General features: G+C 45.3%; 1 protein-coding gene across 3 annotated transcripts in view; it reads left to right on the forward strand.

Moving 5' to 3' along the window:
* LOC144828491 (uncharacterized) overlaps positions 1–19620 on the forward strand; it is a 148897-nt gene that overhangs the window by 79857 nt on the left and 49420 nt on the right. For all 3 annotated transcript variants that reach the window (XR_013610451.1, XM_078686709.1, XM_078686710.1), the window contains exon 3: positions 10867–10989. Coding sequence is in view for 2 of the 3 variants with exons in the window: in XM_078686709.1 (XP_078542835.1) it covers positions 10867–10989 (123 nt within the window). In the remaining variant the exon portion in view is untranslated. The remainder of the gene's footprint in view (positions 1–10866; positions 10990–19620) is intronic.

The following is a 19620-nucleotide window of genomic DNA, read 5'->3' on the forward strand; positions in this document are numbered from 1 at the left end:
TGCACATATTGCTAACTAGGTTAGTAGATTACTGCTTTTGTCAGAGAGATCCTTTTGTTACTTGCAGTTTATACGTTAAAATCCTAACATAGAACAGTGAGCTATTAAACTATACTGCCCACTACTAAGGTTGTCATGTGGCTTCTACACTTTGTATTCCTTTGTCTTATGTAACATTTCCTAAACAGTGATTTACGCACATATAAATTACTGTCTCTGTGTAGTGTGTGTGATGTAAAGTGTTCTGACACCATACACTGGTATGAGTGGCGCTGTTAATGCATCTGAGAGAGTGTAGTTATGGAGACTTGAGGGGGACTGTTAACGGGTGGTAGTGAGGGAGTACGAGGCGTAGGTGATCATTGTTGCACAGGGCGCCACCAGCACTAAAGCAGGCCCTGCCATTGAGGCTAGTCCGCCTCACCCATGGGTACCTCCATTGGCCTTGTTTCAGCAGTAGTAGCTGCAACTCACCAAGGATCAGGAATGCAGGATTTGCACGCACACCAAACTAAGTTTGCAAACTTCACAGTCTCTCTGCATCATGCACAAGCACTTTTAACATGTGCTACCTGTCTGGAGCCACTGGAATTATGCAGCAATGAGGGACAAAATTATGCCGCAGTGGTGACTAAATTATGCAACAAAAAAAGGATGATTGTAATACAATATATTTTATTGTACTTTGTTATTTCGACATTTTACACATGTTAAGTTTCTGCAAAGATTATGCGTCAATAGTATCAGTATAACATACAAATGCAGCAGTGAGAAAGGTGATCAGTCAACCAATTTGTGGTGATTTCCCGGGGGATCGCTATTGCCTGCGCATTGATGAGATGCGTGTGATTTCTGTTGCAGTTATTGTGTGCAGTGTTGCCAGGGAACACCAGTGGGGCACGTGTGTAGTCAATTGCACCCACAACGTGCGGGAAGCCTGCTATGGCGTAGATGTCTTGCTTGGTCTCCAGCTGTTCCTGCGCAGTGTGGGGGTAGGATAGGTACTGGGGTACCAAGCTGGTGATGGCATCCAGGACAGTTTTGAGGTGCTTTGGTGTGGCTCCTCCGACTCTGGCAGTTGTTGGTTGGTAGGTACCAGAGGCCAAAAGGTGCAGCACGACCAGCAGCTTTATCTTCAGTGCGACGTTGGTTGTCCCTTTGGGCCTATAGTAATCAATGGCATTCTCTGGTGTTGGGTGTTTGAGGTTGGTGCGTTTTCAGGTAGTCGCTTTCTTTGCCTGCGCTGCCTCAGTATTGGTTTGGGGGGGTAGTGGGGGTCCGGGGGGGTTGGGGTGTGGTCCTGTGGGTGGTGGTGGTGAGTGTTGTGGCCCTCTTGGGTGTCCGGCATGCATGATCAGTGGCTCCATGGTCTCTGTTGCCCTTTAGGTGTAGCTCTGGGCTGGGCTCCCTTTTGTGGTGCAGGTTGTGGTCCCACTTTACACCAGGTCAGAGCAGATGTTAATTTCCTGCTGCTAACGTGCCTTATTGCCTGTTTTGTGATCTTATCACCGATCTAGAAACATGCGCCCAATGGGAACAGTCCAGCCCAACTGCAAGGGCAGTTTGGTCTGGACTGTTACCATGAGGCACAGGGTCAAGACTGATTTGCATACGGCTAGGTCCGACACCAACCACCTGAAGTGCATCCTACTCAACACCCGCTCGGTCCACAGACACTCCATCGAACTCTGGAACCTACTCGACACTACATCGCCGGACGTCGCCTTCCTTACAAAAACCTGGATGAACGCCTCATCAGCTCCCGACATCGCCATAGCCATTCCGGACGGCTACAAGATCATCCGTAAGGACCGCACCAACCAAACAGGAGGAGGAATTGCCATTGTCCATTGGTCGTGATGCGGAACACCATCCGCATCACGACCAGTTTCGGCGATAACCTCACTACCGCCGAACACCTTCACTTCCAGATCCACACCGAGCCCAAGACCACACTTAGAGGCACCCTCATCTACAGACCACCAGGACCCCTCACACAATTCAGCGAAGACATCGCTGAATTCATCAGCCCACATGCCCTCCCTTCAGAGAACTACATTCTACTGGGAGACCTCAACTTCCACCTGGAAAAGAAAAACGACAGCAACACCACCACCCTTCTGGACAACTTGGCCAACCTCGGACTCGAACAACTTGTCAATACCCCCACCCACTATGCCGGACACACGCTCGACCCAATCTTCACCTCCAGCAAGCACATCTCCTTCGATCACACCACAACTCTCCATTGGACGGACCACAGCTGCGTTCACTTCAACTACAAAAAAACCACGACCCACAACCCCCCACAACATATTCCCCGAAGAAACTGGAACAAAATTACCACCGACCACCTCTTCACATCGCTTCGCCAAAACCCTCCTGCCAAATTATCGAACCCAAACCAAGCAGCCACCAACCTCACACAATGGATCACCCTCAGCGCTGAAGAACTAGAACCCTTGAAAAACCATCAAATCAAGCAAGGTAGCAAAAAAGCCCCCTGGTTCAACGATGATCTTAAAAAATCCAAGAAGCTCTGTCGTACCCTCGAGAAAGCCTGGAGAAAAAACCCAACCACGGACAACCTGGCCACCTTCAAAAATGCCACCCGCATACACCACCAACTGATCCGATCCACCAAGAAATCAGCATTCAAGGATCGACTTGATAACAACGCCCAAAACATCAAGGAACTATTCAACATCGTCAAAAAATGTACCAACCCCACCGCCGGCACCAACGACATCACTCCCTCCCAACACCTCTGCGACTCTCTATCCTCATTCTTCCACAACAAAATCGTCAACATACATAACAGCTTTGAAAACCAGTCTGAAGACCAGCCCACTCCACCCACCTCCGAACCAAAACCGCACTCTAACAACCTCAGCGCCTGGAACCCAATCACCACTGAAGACACCATCCGCCTGATGAACTCCATCCATTCGGGATCGCCAACCGACCCATGTTCCCACCACATTTTCAACAAAGCAGACTCCATTATCGCACCCCATCTCCGAGACGTCATCAACTGCTCCTTCAACTCCGCCACCTTCCCGGAAAGCTGGAAACATGCCAATCTCAGCGCCCTTCTGAAGAAACCCACAGCAGACCCCACCGAACTTAAGAACTACCGCCCCATCTCGCTCCTCCCATTTCCTGCCAAAGTCATTGAGAAAGCCGTCAATAATCAGCTCGCCGCCTTCCTTGAATCCAACAAATCCCTTGACCCCTCACAGTCCGGCTTCCGAGCCAAACACAGCACTGAAACCGCCCTCATCGCAGCAACAGATGACATTCGGACTCTACTGGACAACGGAGAAACTGCCACCCTCATCCTACTTGACCTCTCCGCAGCCTTTGACACAGTCTGTCATAGCACCCTCATACAACGCCTCAACAACGTCGGAATACACGGAAAAGCATTAGACTGGATCATCTCGTTCCTCGCCGGAAGAACACAAAGAGTCCGCCTCCCCCCTTTCAAATCAGAGGCCACCGAAGTCATCTGCGGCGTACCACAAGGATCTTCACTCAGTCCCACCCTCTTCAACGTATACATGAGCCCCCTCGCATCCATCGCGCGCCAACACAACCTCAACATCATCTCCTACGCAGACGGCACCCAGCTCATCCTCTCACTCATCAAAGACCCAAACACTGCCAAAACCAACCTACACGAAGGAATGAAAGAAGTAGCCGAGTGGATGAAGAACAGCTGTTTAAAACTAAACTCAGACAAGACGGAAGTCCTCATCCTAGGTTCATCCCCCTCTGCCTGGGACAATTCATGGTGGCCACCGGCCCTGGGAACCGCACCCATACCTACGATTCACGCACGTAACCTGGGCTTCATCCTGGACTCCTCCCTCTCGATGACCAGACAAGTCAACGCCGTCTCATCATCATGTTTCAACATCCTGCGGATGCTCAAAAAAATCTTCCGCTGGATCCCCACAGAAACAAGAAAGACGGTCACCCACGCACTGGTCACAAGCCGCCAGGATTATGGAAATACCCTTTGCGCCGGAACCACAGCCAAACTACAGAAAAAACTCCAACGCATCCAAAACGCCTCAGCCAGACTCATACTGGACATCCCCCGTCAAGCTCACATTTCCGATCACCTGAAAGACCTCCACTGGCTCCCCGTCAACAAGAGAATAACGTTCCGTCTCCTTACCCACGCACACAAAGCCCTCTACGACCTAGGACCCGAATGCCTCAACACGCGATTGTCCTTCTACACCCCCACCCGCCATCTACGATCGTCCAATCAACCCCTCGCCGATATTCCGCGCATCCATAAATCCACCATGGGGGGTAGATCCTTCTCCTACTTAGTGGCCAAAACCTGGAATTCTCTCCCCACCCACCTCCGCCTTACACAAAACCACCTCTCCTTCAGAAAGCAACTTAAAACCTGGATATTCGATAAGTAAAGCACCCCCCCCTCAAGCGCCTTGAGACCCTCTGGGTGAGTAGTGCGCTATACAAATTTCCGAACTTGAACTTGAACTTAGGTCCAAACTGGGGTGGCATAGTGGGCAACAGAACGATGGATTTAACCCCGAGCACTGTAACACTAGTGGGCCTGCAGCAGTGATTATTCAGCCCACATAAGTAGCCTTTCAAACCTGTCTCAGGCCTGGCACTGCTGGGCCTGTGTATGCAGTTTACCGCTGTTTCAACATGGCATTTAAAACAACTTGCCAAGCTTAAATGCCCCCTTTTATTTTCCCTAATGTAAAGGCCCTGAGTAACCCTAAGAGCAAGGTGCCATGTAAGTAAAAGGTAGGACATGTGTGATTAACCTCCACATGTCCTTGTAGAGACAAACATCTAAATTTGTTTTTCACTAATCTTAGTAGATCTTTAATGCTTCATATCTTTCGAATGGTATTGGTAAAGTTGCATTTAACGTTACTGTTTCAGAAATGCCACTTTTACAAAGCGGACATTTTTCTTCACTTACTGCTCTCTGTGTGCCTGACAGCCTGTCTCCAATACACCTCTAAGGTGGGTGACAGCTACACTTTGTGCATTCCCTCTAAACAGTCACAATACAGGACATATAGGTGTGTCTGAGAACCCATTTACATACATCTGCATTCTGAGGGCCTTGCCTGGGCAGGAAAGAAGGAAGGGGCTAACACTTCACTTGAATAGGCAGTGTCTTTTCCCCACACAAAGGGCTGATTACCCTGCACCGATAGCCAGCCAGGCAGCCAGGACTGGTTTGAAAGAGATACTTGTACACTTCAGAGAGCTGCTTTAAAATCACCGCCACGTCAAAGGCATTTTTGGGTATAAGTACTGGGTCTCTGACTCCCTAAAATCATCCACTAATGGACTTGTAACTGAAGCTCTGTGAGAAGAACTGCTGTGCTGCTTAAATGACCCAACTTGCCTGCCGATTTGAAAAGTTAACTTTTCTATTTGTTGATCCGCTGCCTGCTGGTGAAAGAGAGCTGGACTCTGCCTTAACTCTGGAGTTAAGGCAGATCTCTGTACTGGGATGAATGTATGATATTGTTCTGCATTCTGTCCATCAATCGTTCTTTTTGCATTTGTCACCCCGAGTGGGACGGGTATGCACAGATGAGGGTCCCGTGCTCTCCATGCCACTGGAGTCAAGCTTTCCTGGCTAATGAGGGGTAAAACCCTGAAACTGGTCCTAGGATGCGTTTTTTCCAGTCCAGGGAGGATCTGGCATGGCAGTTTGGCTGGACTGTTCCCATTGGGCACAGGGCCAAGACTGATTTGCATATGGCTGGGATGACAACTGGAATGGTCTGGGGAGAAAAAAAATATGGATTTAGGCCCAGATCTCTGTACTTGGGTGAATGTATGACATTGTTCTGCATTCTGTCCATCAATTGTCATTTTGCATTTGTCACCCTGAGTGGGACGGGTATGCCCAGACGTGGGTCCAGTGCTCTCCATGCCACTGGAGTCAAGCTATCCTGGCTGATGAGGGGTGAACCCCCAAAAACGGTCCTAGGATGCTTTTTTCCTATCCATTGAGGACCGGGCCTGGCAGTTCACACTGGACTGTTACCATTAGGCACAGGGTCAAGATTGATTTGCATATGGCTAGGTTCAAATTGGCATGGCATGGCATGGCATGGGGAGGAAAAAACGATGGATTTAGGCCCAGATCTCTGTGCTGGGGTGAATGTATGACATTGTTATGCATTCTGTTCATCAGTTGTTCATTTTGCATTTGTCACCCCTAGTGGGACGGGTATGCCCAGACGTCGGTCCCGTGCTCTCCATGCCACTGGAGTCAAGCTATCCTGGCTGATGAGGGGTGAAACCCCGAAACCGATCCTAGGATGCTTTTTTCCAGTCCAGGGAGGAACTGGCCTGGCAGTTCAGGCTGGACTGTTCCCATCGGATGTAGGGTCAAGACTGATTTGCATATGGCTGGGTTCAAACTGGAATGGCATGGGAAGGAAAAAAAAGGATTTAGGCCCAGATCTTTGTACTGGGGTGAATGTATGAAATTGTTCTGCATTCTGTCCATCAATTGTTCTTTTTGCAGGCCCACTAGTAGAATTTAATTTAAAGATCGTGGGCATAGATAGTGCCACTTTACTAGGGACTTACAAGTAAATTAAATTTACCAATTAGGTATAAGGCAATTATACCATGTTATAATGAGAGCACACGCACTTTAGCACTGGTTAGAAGAGGTAAAGTGCACAGAGTCTTAAGGCCAGTAAAACAAGTTATGTAAAAAGGTTGAGGGTAAAGGTAAAATGTTTAAGGGTGACTCTGCAAAAAGGGCAAAGTCCAACACCCCCACACCTTTTTTTGGGCAGGTTTGACAGACCACTTGGAAACTTTCCAGTAGAAGGAGCTGAGGTGGATGGAATTTTTGTTGGAAAGTTTTGGGAAGATTGTCAAATGGCACCAAAGTTATTGGCAAACCTAAACATTCATTTCCTATGGAAATGTGGTCCGAATTATGACTATACAATGGTGACCATATTTATCAATATAATTTATAAAAAAACAATGGTTAATCCTTTGTATTGTTAGGAAAACTATTCTTTCTATTCATGTCAAACTTAAAATACACAAACATTGGAAATTCTATAGTTATAGTACTACTTTTAATTTATCATTTATGGACCACCTTTAAATTAACATAACTTTATTCATTCTTTACAAACAACAATTAAAATACATAATAATTTACATTTCTAAAGTTATACATTTAGTGCCAGATATATTAAAGCTTTATGCATCTCTTAATCGGTTGAATTGCAATTTCAGCCTATTAAGAAATGCAAATCAGCCTTTTCCTATTTACAGCAACCAAAAACCAGTTCCAATTTTCCAGTTCTACCTGTTATAAATTGTAAATTGCGACCACAATTTAGGAAGAGCAAATAGGGATTGCCTATTTGCGATTCCTAAAACACATGTACAAACATTTCCAAAATGCTAAGTGGGCATTTAGAAAATGCTATTACCGTTGACTCAAAGTCAATGGCAACCATGTTGAAATTTTAAAAAGCATTTTTTGACTTTACATGAAGAGCCCATATGCCCCTAGGGAATAAGTGCACTTACATGACCACTACGAATTTCTGGGTGCCTCTGAGGGGCCTAATAGGAAATCGCAATTTAGGAAATGCAAATCATTTCTTATTTGGCCCGTAGGTGGGAATGCAATAGCCTTTCATATTTGCTAACATCGATTCCTACTTTGCAGGGACGCTCTTAGCAAATCGCAAATTCGCAGAGTCTACTGTTGTCCAGTGGAGTGTCATTATGTGAAGTGTGGTACCGTAAAATGGAGGAGAATGTTTTAATGTGTACTGTTGTAGAATATGTATCAAAGAGTGGAGTAGAGTAGAGTGACATGGTGTAGAGTGGAATGTGGTACAGTGGAGTGGCGTACTGTAGAATGGAGTAGAGTGGAGTTGTGTATATTAAAGTGGAGTAGAGTGGAGTGGCGTAGAGTGAAGTGTTGAACAGAAAAGTGGGTATGGTAGAGTGGGGTAGAGTGGAGTGGGATAGAGTAAAGTGGCACAGAGTGGAGTATCATAAAGTATCACAGAGTAGAGTAGAGTAAAGTGGGGTAGAGTAGAGTGGTGTGGCCTGGCGTACTGTTGAATACATTGTTACATAGTGTAGTGGCATGTTATATAGTATAGTGGTGTGGAGTGCACTAGAGTGGAAAGTACGTTGGAGTGGTATGCCATAGAGTGTTTGAAGGTGTCATAGAGTGGAATAGATTGTTGTAAACTGAGGTGTAGGGGCATAGAGTTGAGTAGAGGGCTGTACAGAGTACACTCAAAACACCACTGCCATCAAGAACTCTGTCCACTCAGGAGCTCCAACAGAACCTTCCTCACCCCACATCTTCAATCTTGCAAGCAAGACATTCAGCAACAAACTCACCACCATATTCAATTAATCTATTGCCAAATCCGGCTTACCATATGAAAGGAAACATGCTGAAGTCAAACCCCTTCTGAAGAAACTGTCTGTGACCACAGGTCACTCAAGAGCTTCTTTCCGATCTCTGCTCCCCTATCCCAGACTCATGGAGGTGCAGTGGCAGTGTTCTCCAGACCACCCCATTACTATGAGAGTGGTCAGACTACCTTTGCCCCGTTGCAGCTGCCAGTGAACCGTCATTCCCTGGCTGTGTTGAGGAAGTCAGGAGGCATCAATATGCTTGCCGGGACTGCCACGGTTCTGTTCCTCCTCTGTGAAAACCCTGGCAGAGAGGAAACAAAAGGGGATCTAAAGGGCATCCTTGTGCCTCTGCGCCCCTCTGGTGCATGCAGGGGGCACAACATGTGCCCCCCTGTGTGCATGCACCCCAGTTTCTTCACAGTATGGACTTTTCAGTCCATGCCATGCAGGAACTGTTTTTAATGCTCCCATTGCGGTGCCCATTTTTAGAGGCACTGCTGTGGAAACGCCCTAAAATGCCCACCAGACAATAGGAAACTCCTAATCCGCTGGGCGGTTTGACCACAGCTTTAGTGGTACGGCAGACCCAGTGCAGCACCAACAAAATCGTAATCAGGCCCTAAATGTTTTTCATGTTTGTATGCTTTTCGGTGCTCAAGAGAAGAGACATCGCCATCAGTACTGCCAAACAGAAGGCCTGTGCAGTCACACATCAACCCTCCAATCCCTTCCACTTGTGCAGCTTAGTGCAACTGCCAACTGAGTGCTTTATGATGGCCGCACAGAAAGATGCTTCCAGGAAAGTGGTCAATAATAAGAAGCAGCTTCCCACCGGTGGCATGTCGCCCCTAAACTTTTTTTAACCACCACGTTGTGTGCCTGCCGCACCAGTCTCCAGGTAGCAAGATGAAAGCAGCACTCCTGCATGAAAAGTAGCACCCTAACCTAAGCCCAGGACCATGTATGTCAGTGAGGCGGCCACTGCAATCCTGGTGACATCGACGAGTAGTGACACAGAATTTGATGTGTCCCTTTCACAATGTAGCACCCAGTTGTTTCAGGAAACAGAACAAAGAGGAAAGTAGCTGCAGCCAGAAATTGTACATCTTCCTGATGCTGGAACAGAACAGGAGGTTGAGCTTCCTTCCAAGCAAGAACCTGCTCTTTCTTTTAGAATCTTTGGCTCCCAGATCTCCAGCAAGGAGAAGGAAGGGTACTACCAACCGTCTTAGCCAAGCACCACTTCGGATGATGGTGATGGGGACATGTAGGCAACCCAAGCAGGGTCCAGGGGACACCAGGAGAGGAAATGGAAAAGAAAAGTTCCTGAAAGCCATAGACTTATGGAAGGGGATGATGAGGAGGATGACGAAGCAGACATTATGGAAGGTGACACAGAAGAGTCCGACAAAGCTATTCAACCAGCTCCAAGAGATGTGGCATAGGTAGCAACACTAGCTCTCATATTTTCAAAGCCCCAACAAAGACCTGCACTAGCAACCACTACCTCAGTAGAAACATGCATTCCAGAGAGGCAATCAACAACTCTCCCATATACCACTAGTTCATCGAGTCTCCTGCATGAACTAAAGGTGAAAGCTGAGCTCAATACTCCTGCTTACCTATATGAGCAGTCCAGTAAGGTGAACAAGAGTGATGGACATTCCTGGGGAGAGTACAAATGCACTACCTAATTTTGCAATACAGTATAATTTTTCTTTTAACACTCACATTTGGAGAACTGGTGTGGGTGGGTTCACTCCTTCATAGTTTTTTGTCCAACCTAGGTGACAGAACATATAGATATCTGATAACATGGGTCTTGGGGGGGTAGAAGGAAAGTGCTGCCCATTGCCCAGATGAATTATGTCCTTGTATAGTGTTTGTCTTTGTCAAACCTGTCCCCAAATCCCCCTTTCCATCTATTTATCAAACCCCTAACCCTCTTCCCCATGGCTGTATATTTATTGAGGTGAGGCTTAATTTACACCATCAATAGATCACAGACTTGGTGTGGCAGAAGTGGTGAAAGCAACACCAATTCACTGAAGAACCTTATAAGCTATAGCCCACACTGGCCCCATTGTTTCACCCGCTCATAAAAGTGATCCATATTTTAAATATAGAACAAAGAACATCAGTCGTCAGCATCATCATTCAGGCCTTGTGTTGTGTAACCATAAATGCCCAACCTAAGTTTGTCTACTTCAGACTTTGAGTTCAGTATTCATGACTCAAGCATTTTGTGACTTTAGTTTTGCTAACATAGTAGCTCGCTATTGCTCTAGTTACTATTATTGCTATTTTCAGTTATTTTATCACTATCCGGACCTATTTTATTGTGTCATAATGTAGTAGTCCGGTCTCAATTCTTTGTAAAGCTTTGCTATAGCCCACTAACTCAGTGTTTTTATTTCCATGTAGTTGCCTGTCATGGATATTCCTTCCAATTAATCCCACAGCTGGAGCTCAGCTCACCTGGGTTTCAGGGGGACCTTGTTTGTGAAGGTCTGTTGCCTTACCTGTCATTGCTTCATATATATTCAGGTAAGATCACTATCGAGTGAAGTGAACTAGTTAAGTTAGTAATGTAGGCTACTAGCTGCTACTGAAAGTAATTGTTTAACTAGGTCATTGTAGACAATAAAGGTCATGGCAGCATCCCCCTAATGGTCAAGAAAGTTAAAGAGGTATAACTACCCATAACAAAGCGGTATCATACACTTCAACAAGCAGATAAACAGTTTGCATAACAACTAAAGGCAACAGTGCAAAGTAAAAGTAAAACTACTTCAGGCATAAATCTTGATCAAATATAATATTGTCCCCTTCATTTTGTTGTTTACAAGCAAACCCTCCCTCTCCTTCACTTTACCAACAATGTCCAAAAATGTCCAACAAATAAAAAAATTAGATCCCAACTACCTTTCCACCCACAACAAGTCCCTCCCACCAATATAACATTTTAAAAAAGGACTAGAAGAAAGCATTGTCCATTTGGGTCTGGGGCTGGTCCAGGCTCTGCTCCAGTTAGCTCTCCATAGTGTCCAGCTGATGTAGGATGTGCATCATCAGTGGCCTTCTGTCAGATTGGAAGGTGGGGCAGCAATTGTTGTCAGTTGGCAGAGGTGCTGCCAATTGAATAGCTGGGAGGCTAGGGGCTAAGGGCGAACGGCTTCACTGAAGCCCGGCTGAAAGGGAGGTATTTCCGTCTCATCTTCTTCCAGGACCACAACCACCTGTATTCTTGCTAAATATGGTCCAGCCTATGCCAGCGCAGATGGGCCACTATCTCCTGCCTGGTAGGTGGTACAGGTGGACCAGCAGGAGTAGCTATATTGAGAAAAACTAACAGAAAAAAGACAAATTGTGAGTAATGCTCTGTGCAAACAATTGTTTGAAATTAGTGGGTGGCACAGTAGCAGTACATGGTTGGTCTCCTAGGGCCATTGGAATTTGATGTGATTTTGATTCGGAGGGTCACAAGACCAATTTTATTTATTACCCATGCATTCCTCGCATAAAAAGCACTGACTATGTGGCAGAAAAGTATTAAGGCAGAATAAGAATAACACTGGTTTAAAAAAACATTGATTTGATTTTTGTTTCTTCCAAAGCTTTTTCAAGTAACTAAACAGACACTCACTTTGAGTGGGAAAAGAAATACCTCTCATTAATGAGTACGGCATTTTGCACTAAGAAGTACAAGTTATGAGTTGTGCTAAAAGAATGGAGCCTTGCTCAGTGCCTTGTGTATTTTGCTTCTGTCTGCAGCTGGGGCAGCTGTAGTTGGCAATCATCTATTTTTAATTTGAATGGTCCTGCTCTTCTCCAAATGGCTTTCTTATTCTACCCTGTCTCCAAAGAGGCAGATGAATAATAAATAAGATACTACATCACACACCTCACATATGAAATGCGGATATTATCCTGGCTGCCGTAAGTAGACATAGAGGAAAACGATGCACTGCATTACAAGGAAAGGAACAGCCTAAATAGATTGTATTTGGTACATATCCCATACGCCAAACTTGACATAAAATCATGCCCTTACTCCAAGTTTACTCCCTGGCCTCGCCCACCACCAGATATAATTTTCAAAAATTAATTTGCTCGGCAGTAAGAAACAGAAACTTGACTTACTCTACTACAGAGTAAGGCAGAGGGATTAGGCGAGAAGTGTAGAGCTTTTGATACAGAATATAGGGGTCACTGTTACTACACTGATCATCGATTCGTCATCTTTGGCTTATTCAGTCACTGCACTAGTTGACGGAAGTCAAAAGGGAAAATCTGAACAGGCATAAAATAAATCTGTTATGGGATGCCATGAAATATATTTTGGAATCACTTCACATGGCGATAAAATAAAATGTGGCACTTGCCAAGAATGGGTTTGCTAATTTTTGGTAGGATGGGAGTGAAGAAATTTGGAATCAAATAAAGGAGTGAAGTACTAAAAGATGAGTAGGTGGGTGAAGGGAAACACAACTTGTGTGTTCTGTTTGCAATGCATTGAAAACCTTGCAGACAACCATTGCACAGCCAACCCGGCAGTCACAAATTGAACTATACTGCACTTTGGTCAAGTGTGGCAGAATGCCATGGATGGGGAGGGGGGTGATGAATGATGGGTGGTGTTAGACCTGGCATCTTTGGCGTGGTTTCCCCTGTCTTTTTGCCTCTGCCTCCTGTATTTTTGACGCTGTGCTGGATTTCGTTTTTGCTGGTTTAGATGCTTTGGGTACTTTGCCACTGCTGATCAGTGTCAAAGTGCAAGTGCTCCCTGTGTAAATTGTTATTGTAATTGGTTATCCATGATTGGCATATTTGTATCACCAAGAAGTCCATAGTAAAGTGCACTGAGTGTGCCAGGGCCGGTGATACAAATGCTACTAGTGGGCCTGCAGCACTGATTGTGCAACCCAGATGAGCAGCCCTAAAAGGGTGTCTCAGGCCTGCCACCGCAGTGTCTGTGTGCAGTCTGTGAACTGCCATGTCCTCCTGGTCAGTGTCCCCACTGACCAGGCCTAACCCTTCCCTTTCTGTACACATTGGTCACCCCTATGGAAGGCCCAAGGTACCCCTTTGGGCAGGGTGCAGTGTATGTGAAAGGTAGAGCATGTACTAGTGCAGGTGAAATGCTCTGGTAGTGAATGACAGCCATTTTAGTTTTTTCACTATTGTAAGGCTCCCTTGCCCATAAGCTACCATGGGGAATGCTGGCTACAGTGGCTCCCATTTAGCTTTTCTTGTTTTAACAAATCCTCTGCGTCTCAGCACCATGACTGAAAATACGGGCCTAGCGTTTGATGAGGATCTGGTTCAAGCCATACTGCTGACACCCAGCATTTTAGACACACAGATAACACAGACACTGGCATTCACTGAGGAATGGAATAAATTAACTAATTTAAAGAGGAAACATATAAGAACAGCTTTACATGCAGCCATTCTCACTGAATACTTGAGCGCCAATATGGCACCTCAGGGTTTAGTGGTTTCTAATGCCCTTAAATTGTTTCTTGATAACAAAGTCTTTAAAATCAACTGGTCCAAGATTTCTTGGAAGTGCTCTAGAGATTAGCTGATTTTACTGATTACCACAGCAAAAGAAACATCAGATCTGCTGCTAATTGAGATCCAAACACTGGAAAATCAATTAAAATGTTCTGCCCAAATCACCTTTTTCAAAAAACGTTTAGAAGAAATCACCAAGACTCTGAACGAAACTAAAGAAGATTTAATCAAATACAAGGTGAACACATTGAAAAAAGATATGGATAGATTCACTCAAGAAAGTATCTACCCATATACAAGTGATGAATATACCACACAACCTATTAAGAAGAACAATTGAAGAGGAGCACGTGGATGGCGCCAGAACACAGATGAATGGACCTCAAATTCAGATGACTGGAGCCAATCAGATGATTCAGGTTCCAGCGACATAGAGGCTGCCCAATTTCCTGGACAAATGAGAGGCTGGGGCAATTTTGCTTATAGGCCTCCAGCTAACGCTTGGTGGCCACCACAACCCTGGCAATTTCAACCACCTCCGTTCCAACCATTCTCCTACCATGGACCGGGTTACCAAGGACCTTTTTTAGGTCAGGACAGGGGACGCAGAGGAAGAAGAAGAAATTACAGAGATCATCGACCAGATTCACGACAGGAACAACAGAGACCGCAGGTACAGTGGGATCCCTCGTTGGAACAACGGATCACACGGAGCATGTCGAGCGCATCGACCAGTGCCACAATAACCTGATAGTCAATCTGAGTCAGAAAATCCTTAACCCTTTGGAAACTACGATACTGAGCAAAGGATTAGGTTTTGTTCCGACATATATGGGTGACGATTTTAAAACTCGCCAATAACTTTTTGCTTTCTTTCGCAAGCTTCGCCTGTCCTTCTTCTTTGAGAACACAGTGGATACAAGGACAGAAAGCTCTAACAATACTGGCCTGAGAAACAAGTCAACGTTTTTACCCACCTTACAACAACTACCCTCAGAGGTAGCAACCTTTGAAAAAGCTGTTATTCAATCTTTCAATGCTGAGAAAGGGAAAGCCATCAAAAAAGTCTTCAATATGAATAAAGCAGAGGAGCGATGTGCACACGAACTAGGTTCAGATCCCTTCATTGTTAATAAACAAGCAGACAAAGGTGGGGCGACTGTAGTGATGGACATGCTGGCTTATCGGACAGAATGTTTACGCCAGCTACAAAATATCAAATATTACAAGCGCATCATGCGCGATCCCACCATAAGACTACAGAACACCATCCGCAATCTTGTTAAGGAGGGACTTGAAGCTGGATGGATTACCAGAAATGAGGCGGAATTTTTGACACCTAAACACCCTAAGACCCTGGCATTTTACATCCTGCCGAAGATACACAAAAATCAGAGGCCCCCTCCTGGTTGGCTAATAGTTTCTGGCATTGATTCTTTATTAGTACCTTTGTCACAATTTGTTGATTGGTTTCTTCGACCTCTGGTAGCCAAGATGCCATCATACTTGCAATACACGAAACATGTCTTGTCCTACCTGACGACAATTCATTTTGACCCGGGGATACATCTCATGGCTTCATTTGATGTTGGGGCTCTCTAAACTAATATTCCCCAAGAAGAAACTCTTCAAACCATTCAAGAACTGTTGGAAAAAAACCCTCATAGTGATCAGACACCTACGGCCTTTGTGATGAAGTGTGCCAATCTAGGAATGAGAGAGAATTTTTTCTCCTTTGAAGACCAATTGTATTGGAAAGTTATGGGCACTTCAAGGGGCAGTACTTGTGCCCCCAGTATGGCTAACCTCTTCATGCACTAGTTTGAAGAATTATACATTTACCCAGAGGAGAATCCCTTCCACAGCAAATTATTGCTGTGTAAGCACTACATCAATGGCATTCTAGTTATCTGAGAAGGGGATCAAATTTCATTACTAGAATTTTCAAGCTGGCTCAACTCCCTCAACATCCATCTGAATTTTACATGTGAAGCTAGCAATGAGACACTACCATTTATTGATTTTAGATTGTACCCAAGAGATGGGAAGATATTTATAGAACTGTATCAAAAGCAGATGGCGTGTAATGCTCTCTTAAACTATATAAGCTTCCATCCACGTGCTCTCCATCACAACCTTCCAATAGGACAATTTCTACGGTTGAGGAGAAATTGTACTGAACTTAGCATGTATCACACACATGCAACGACTCTTAGTGCACACCTCTGCACATGAAAGTATCCTACATAATGGATACGGAATGCAAATAAGAGAGCCAGGAACAACATCTGCGAGGCACTATTGGAAACACATGAAAAATCTCCTTCTAATCCTTTGGTGTGTGTCAGTACTTTCAGCCATCTCAGCACTACAATCAAGAAAGCCATTAATTCAAACGGGCATATCATGAATAAAGGCAAAAAAATTAGTGAGAGACCTCTCTTTGCTTTGAAACAAAGCAGAAACCTTTGAAATATCTTGGTCCACTCTCGGCCGAGAGTGGTATATGATACTAACCAGCTACGGACTATCCATACTGGTATACCTGTTCAGGGCCATTTTCCGTGTGGCGCTTGTGTGGTTTGTCATTTAACCAAACATACTTTTCAACTTGATTTGGGATTAAAAACTCCTTGGTCATTAACTAGCCATACAAATTGTAACACAGAGAGAGTTATATATTTGATACAATGCCCTTGTAAGTTGAACTACATGGGCATGACAACCCGGAAAGCCAAAACCAGATGATTGAACACAGGAGTTCCATCAAACGGAAAAAATCAAACACTAAACTTACCAGGCACTTTCAGACATGGCTAAGTGGGCCCTTTTGTATCGCTTTGTTCGCCCTAAGTGTGGCAGGGTATGCTCAGACGTGAGTCTCTGGCTGATGAGGATTATGAATCCAAAACCGGTCCCAGGATGCTTGTTTCCGGTCCATGGAAGACATGGCTTGGCAGTTCGGGCTGGACTGTTCCCATGAGGCACAGGGTCAGACTGATTTGCATATACCATGTCTGAAATGGGGTGGCTAAGTGGGCTAAAGAATGGTGATGGATTAAACCCAGATCAGTTGACTGGGGGTGAGTGTTTGATTTGCTCAAACGCTCCGTCCATCATCCCCTTTTGTATCGCTTTGTTCGCCCTAAGTGTGGCAGGGTATGCTCAGACGTGAGTCCTTTGCTCACTTGGCCACTGGATTCAAGATAGCCTGGCTGATGAGGATTATGAATCCGAAACCGGTCCCAGGATGCTTGTTTCCGGTCCATGGAAGACATGGCTTGGCAGTTCGGACTGGACTGTTCCCATGAGGCACAGAGTCAGACTGATTTGCATATAGCCATGTCTGAAATGGGGTGGCTAAGTGGGCTAAAGAATGGTGATGGATTAAACCCAGATCAGTTGACTGGGGGTGAGTGTTTGATTTGCTCAAACGCTCCGTCCATCATCCCCTTTTGTATCGCTTTGTTCGCCCTAAGTGTGGCAGGGTATGCTCAGACGTGAGTCCCTTGCTCACTTGGCCACTGGATTCAAGATAGCCCGGCTGATGAGGATTATGAATCCGAAACCGGTCCCAGGATGCTTGTTCCCGGTCCATGGAAGACATGGCTTGACAGTCCGGGCTGGACTGTTCCCATGAGGCACAGGGTCAGACTGATTTGCATATAGCCATGTCTGAAATGGGGTGGCTAAGTGGGCTAAAGAATGGTGATGGATTAAACCCAGATCAGTTGACTGGGGGTGAGTGTTTGATTTGCTCAAACGCTCCGTCCATCATCCCCTTTTGTATCGCTTTGTTCGCCCTAAGTGTGGCAGGGTATGCTCAGACGTGAGTCCCTTGCTCACTTGGCCACTGGATTCAAGATAGCCTGGCTGATGAGGATTATGAATCCGAAACCGGTCCCAGGATGCTTGTTTCCGGTCCATGGAAGACATGGCTTGGCAATTCGGGCTGGACTGTTCCCATGAGGCACAGGGTCAGACTGATTTGCATATAGCCATGTCTGAAATGGGGTGGCTAAGTGGGCTAAAGAATGGTGATGGATTAAACCCAGATCAGTTGACTGGGGGTGAGTGTTTGATTTGCTCAAACGCTCCGTCCATCATCCCCTTTTGTATCGCTTTGTTCGCCCTAAGTGTGGCAGGGTATGCTCAGACGTGAGTCCCTTGCTCACTGGATTCAAGATAGCCTGGCTGATGAGGATTATGAATCCGAAACCGGTCCCAGGATGCTTGTTTCCGGTCCATGGAAGAGATGGCTTGGCAGTTCGGGCTGGACTGTTCCCATGAGGCACAGGGTCAGACTGATTTGCATATAGCCATGTCTGAAATGGGGTGGCTAAGTGGGCTAAAGAATGGTGATGGATTAAACCCAGATCAGTTGACTGGGGGTGAGTGTTTGATTTGCTCAAACGCTCCGTCCATCATCCCCCTTTGTATAGTTTTGAAAGGTGAGCAGGGATCTAGAATATAATTATTTTACTTGGGAATTGGATGTTCCTTTGTTTTCCGTGTTCCCGTTTTAGTTATTTACCACATCGGTTTGGCCGCATGTAGGGACTGGCACATAAAAGCTTGTCCAGTGTAAAATCTTGTTACATGTGAGGCACTACTTGCCGTGTTTGTTAACCATGGGAAGAGGTTACAATCATTTGATGATCTAGGGGCTAAATTTGAGTTACCTCTATGTTGGATATGCGCTTGTGCATAGACCACAAAGAGAGTCCAAAATTTAAAGTGCAATTGTTATGTTTGTTGCATACTATACGGCTGGTACAATATAGTAATAGGTGATATAACATCATGACTTTCAGGAAACACATACAAAAGGGTCCTGTGGGATCGAGAGTAGGCTATGGTTTTTAATCGTAATGCGGTGGTGTCTGCAGTAGGTAACAAATTATGCTATGTGTTTTCTTATCTTTTAACCCTCTACCAGAAAAACTGACATGGTGCGAGACTTAGTAGAAGGTTGAGTTGACACATACATATTACACTTAGGTAAGAGTTTTTTTATTAATTGGTCACTGAGAAGGGGTTGATGGCACACTGGTGAAAGGTCACTATTAAGATGTGTTTTATTATTATTGTTTTGCAGAGCCTTCCAACTGATCACATTGATCGACACATGCGTGTGATGGTCAAGAAATGTAGGCCTAAGTATCTTATTATAATGTATACACTTGATACAGCAGAGTGACTGTGTTTTTGATCCTGATGAATGCCCAGATCCGAATGTTCGTTATGGCAGAAACATGTTGATCATTAGATAGGGTATACATTTATAACCCTACACTCACTTGCGTTTTAACCGACTACCACTTAGGCAGGAAAAATAAAGTGGATGTCCCTAAGTAGGTAGTTTTTAACATGTTTTTCACTTATTCTTTTGCACTCTGCCTCTCCTTACTATACTGAGTTGATAGAACCAACACGTGCTTTGCACTCCTGCTCCTTCCCTCTTGGGTAAAGTTGTAGCCCACCCAGGGTACCTTGAGGTCCCCGTGTGTTGGAGGAACCCAATGATGGAGCATGTCACCCTCGGGTGAGTGAGGATTTTCGTCCACAAATAGGTTGTGCCCCCTTGTCCCATTTTTGCTTGTCACCTTATTCACATATTTTGTTTTGAGCCTGTTATACATTAATCTATAGTGCTAC

The sequence above is a fragment of the Lissotriton helveticus genome, chromosome 4_1 (genome assembly GCF_964261635.1).
Source record: "Lissotriton helveticus chromosome 4_1, aLisHel1.1, whole genome shotgun sequence".
Classification (NCBI taxonomy): domain Eukaryota; kingdom Metazoa; phylum Chordata; class Amphibia; order Caudata; family Salamandridae; genus Lissotriton; species Lissotriton helveticus.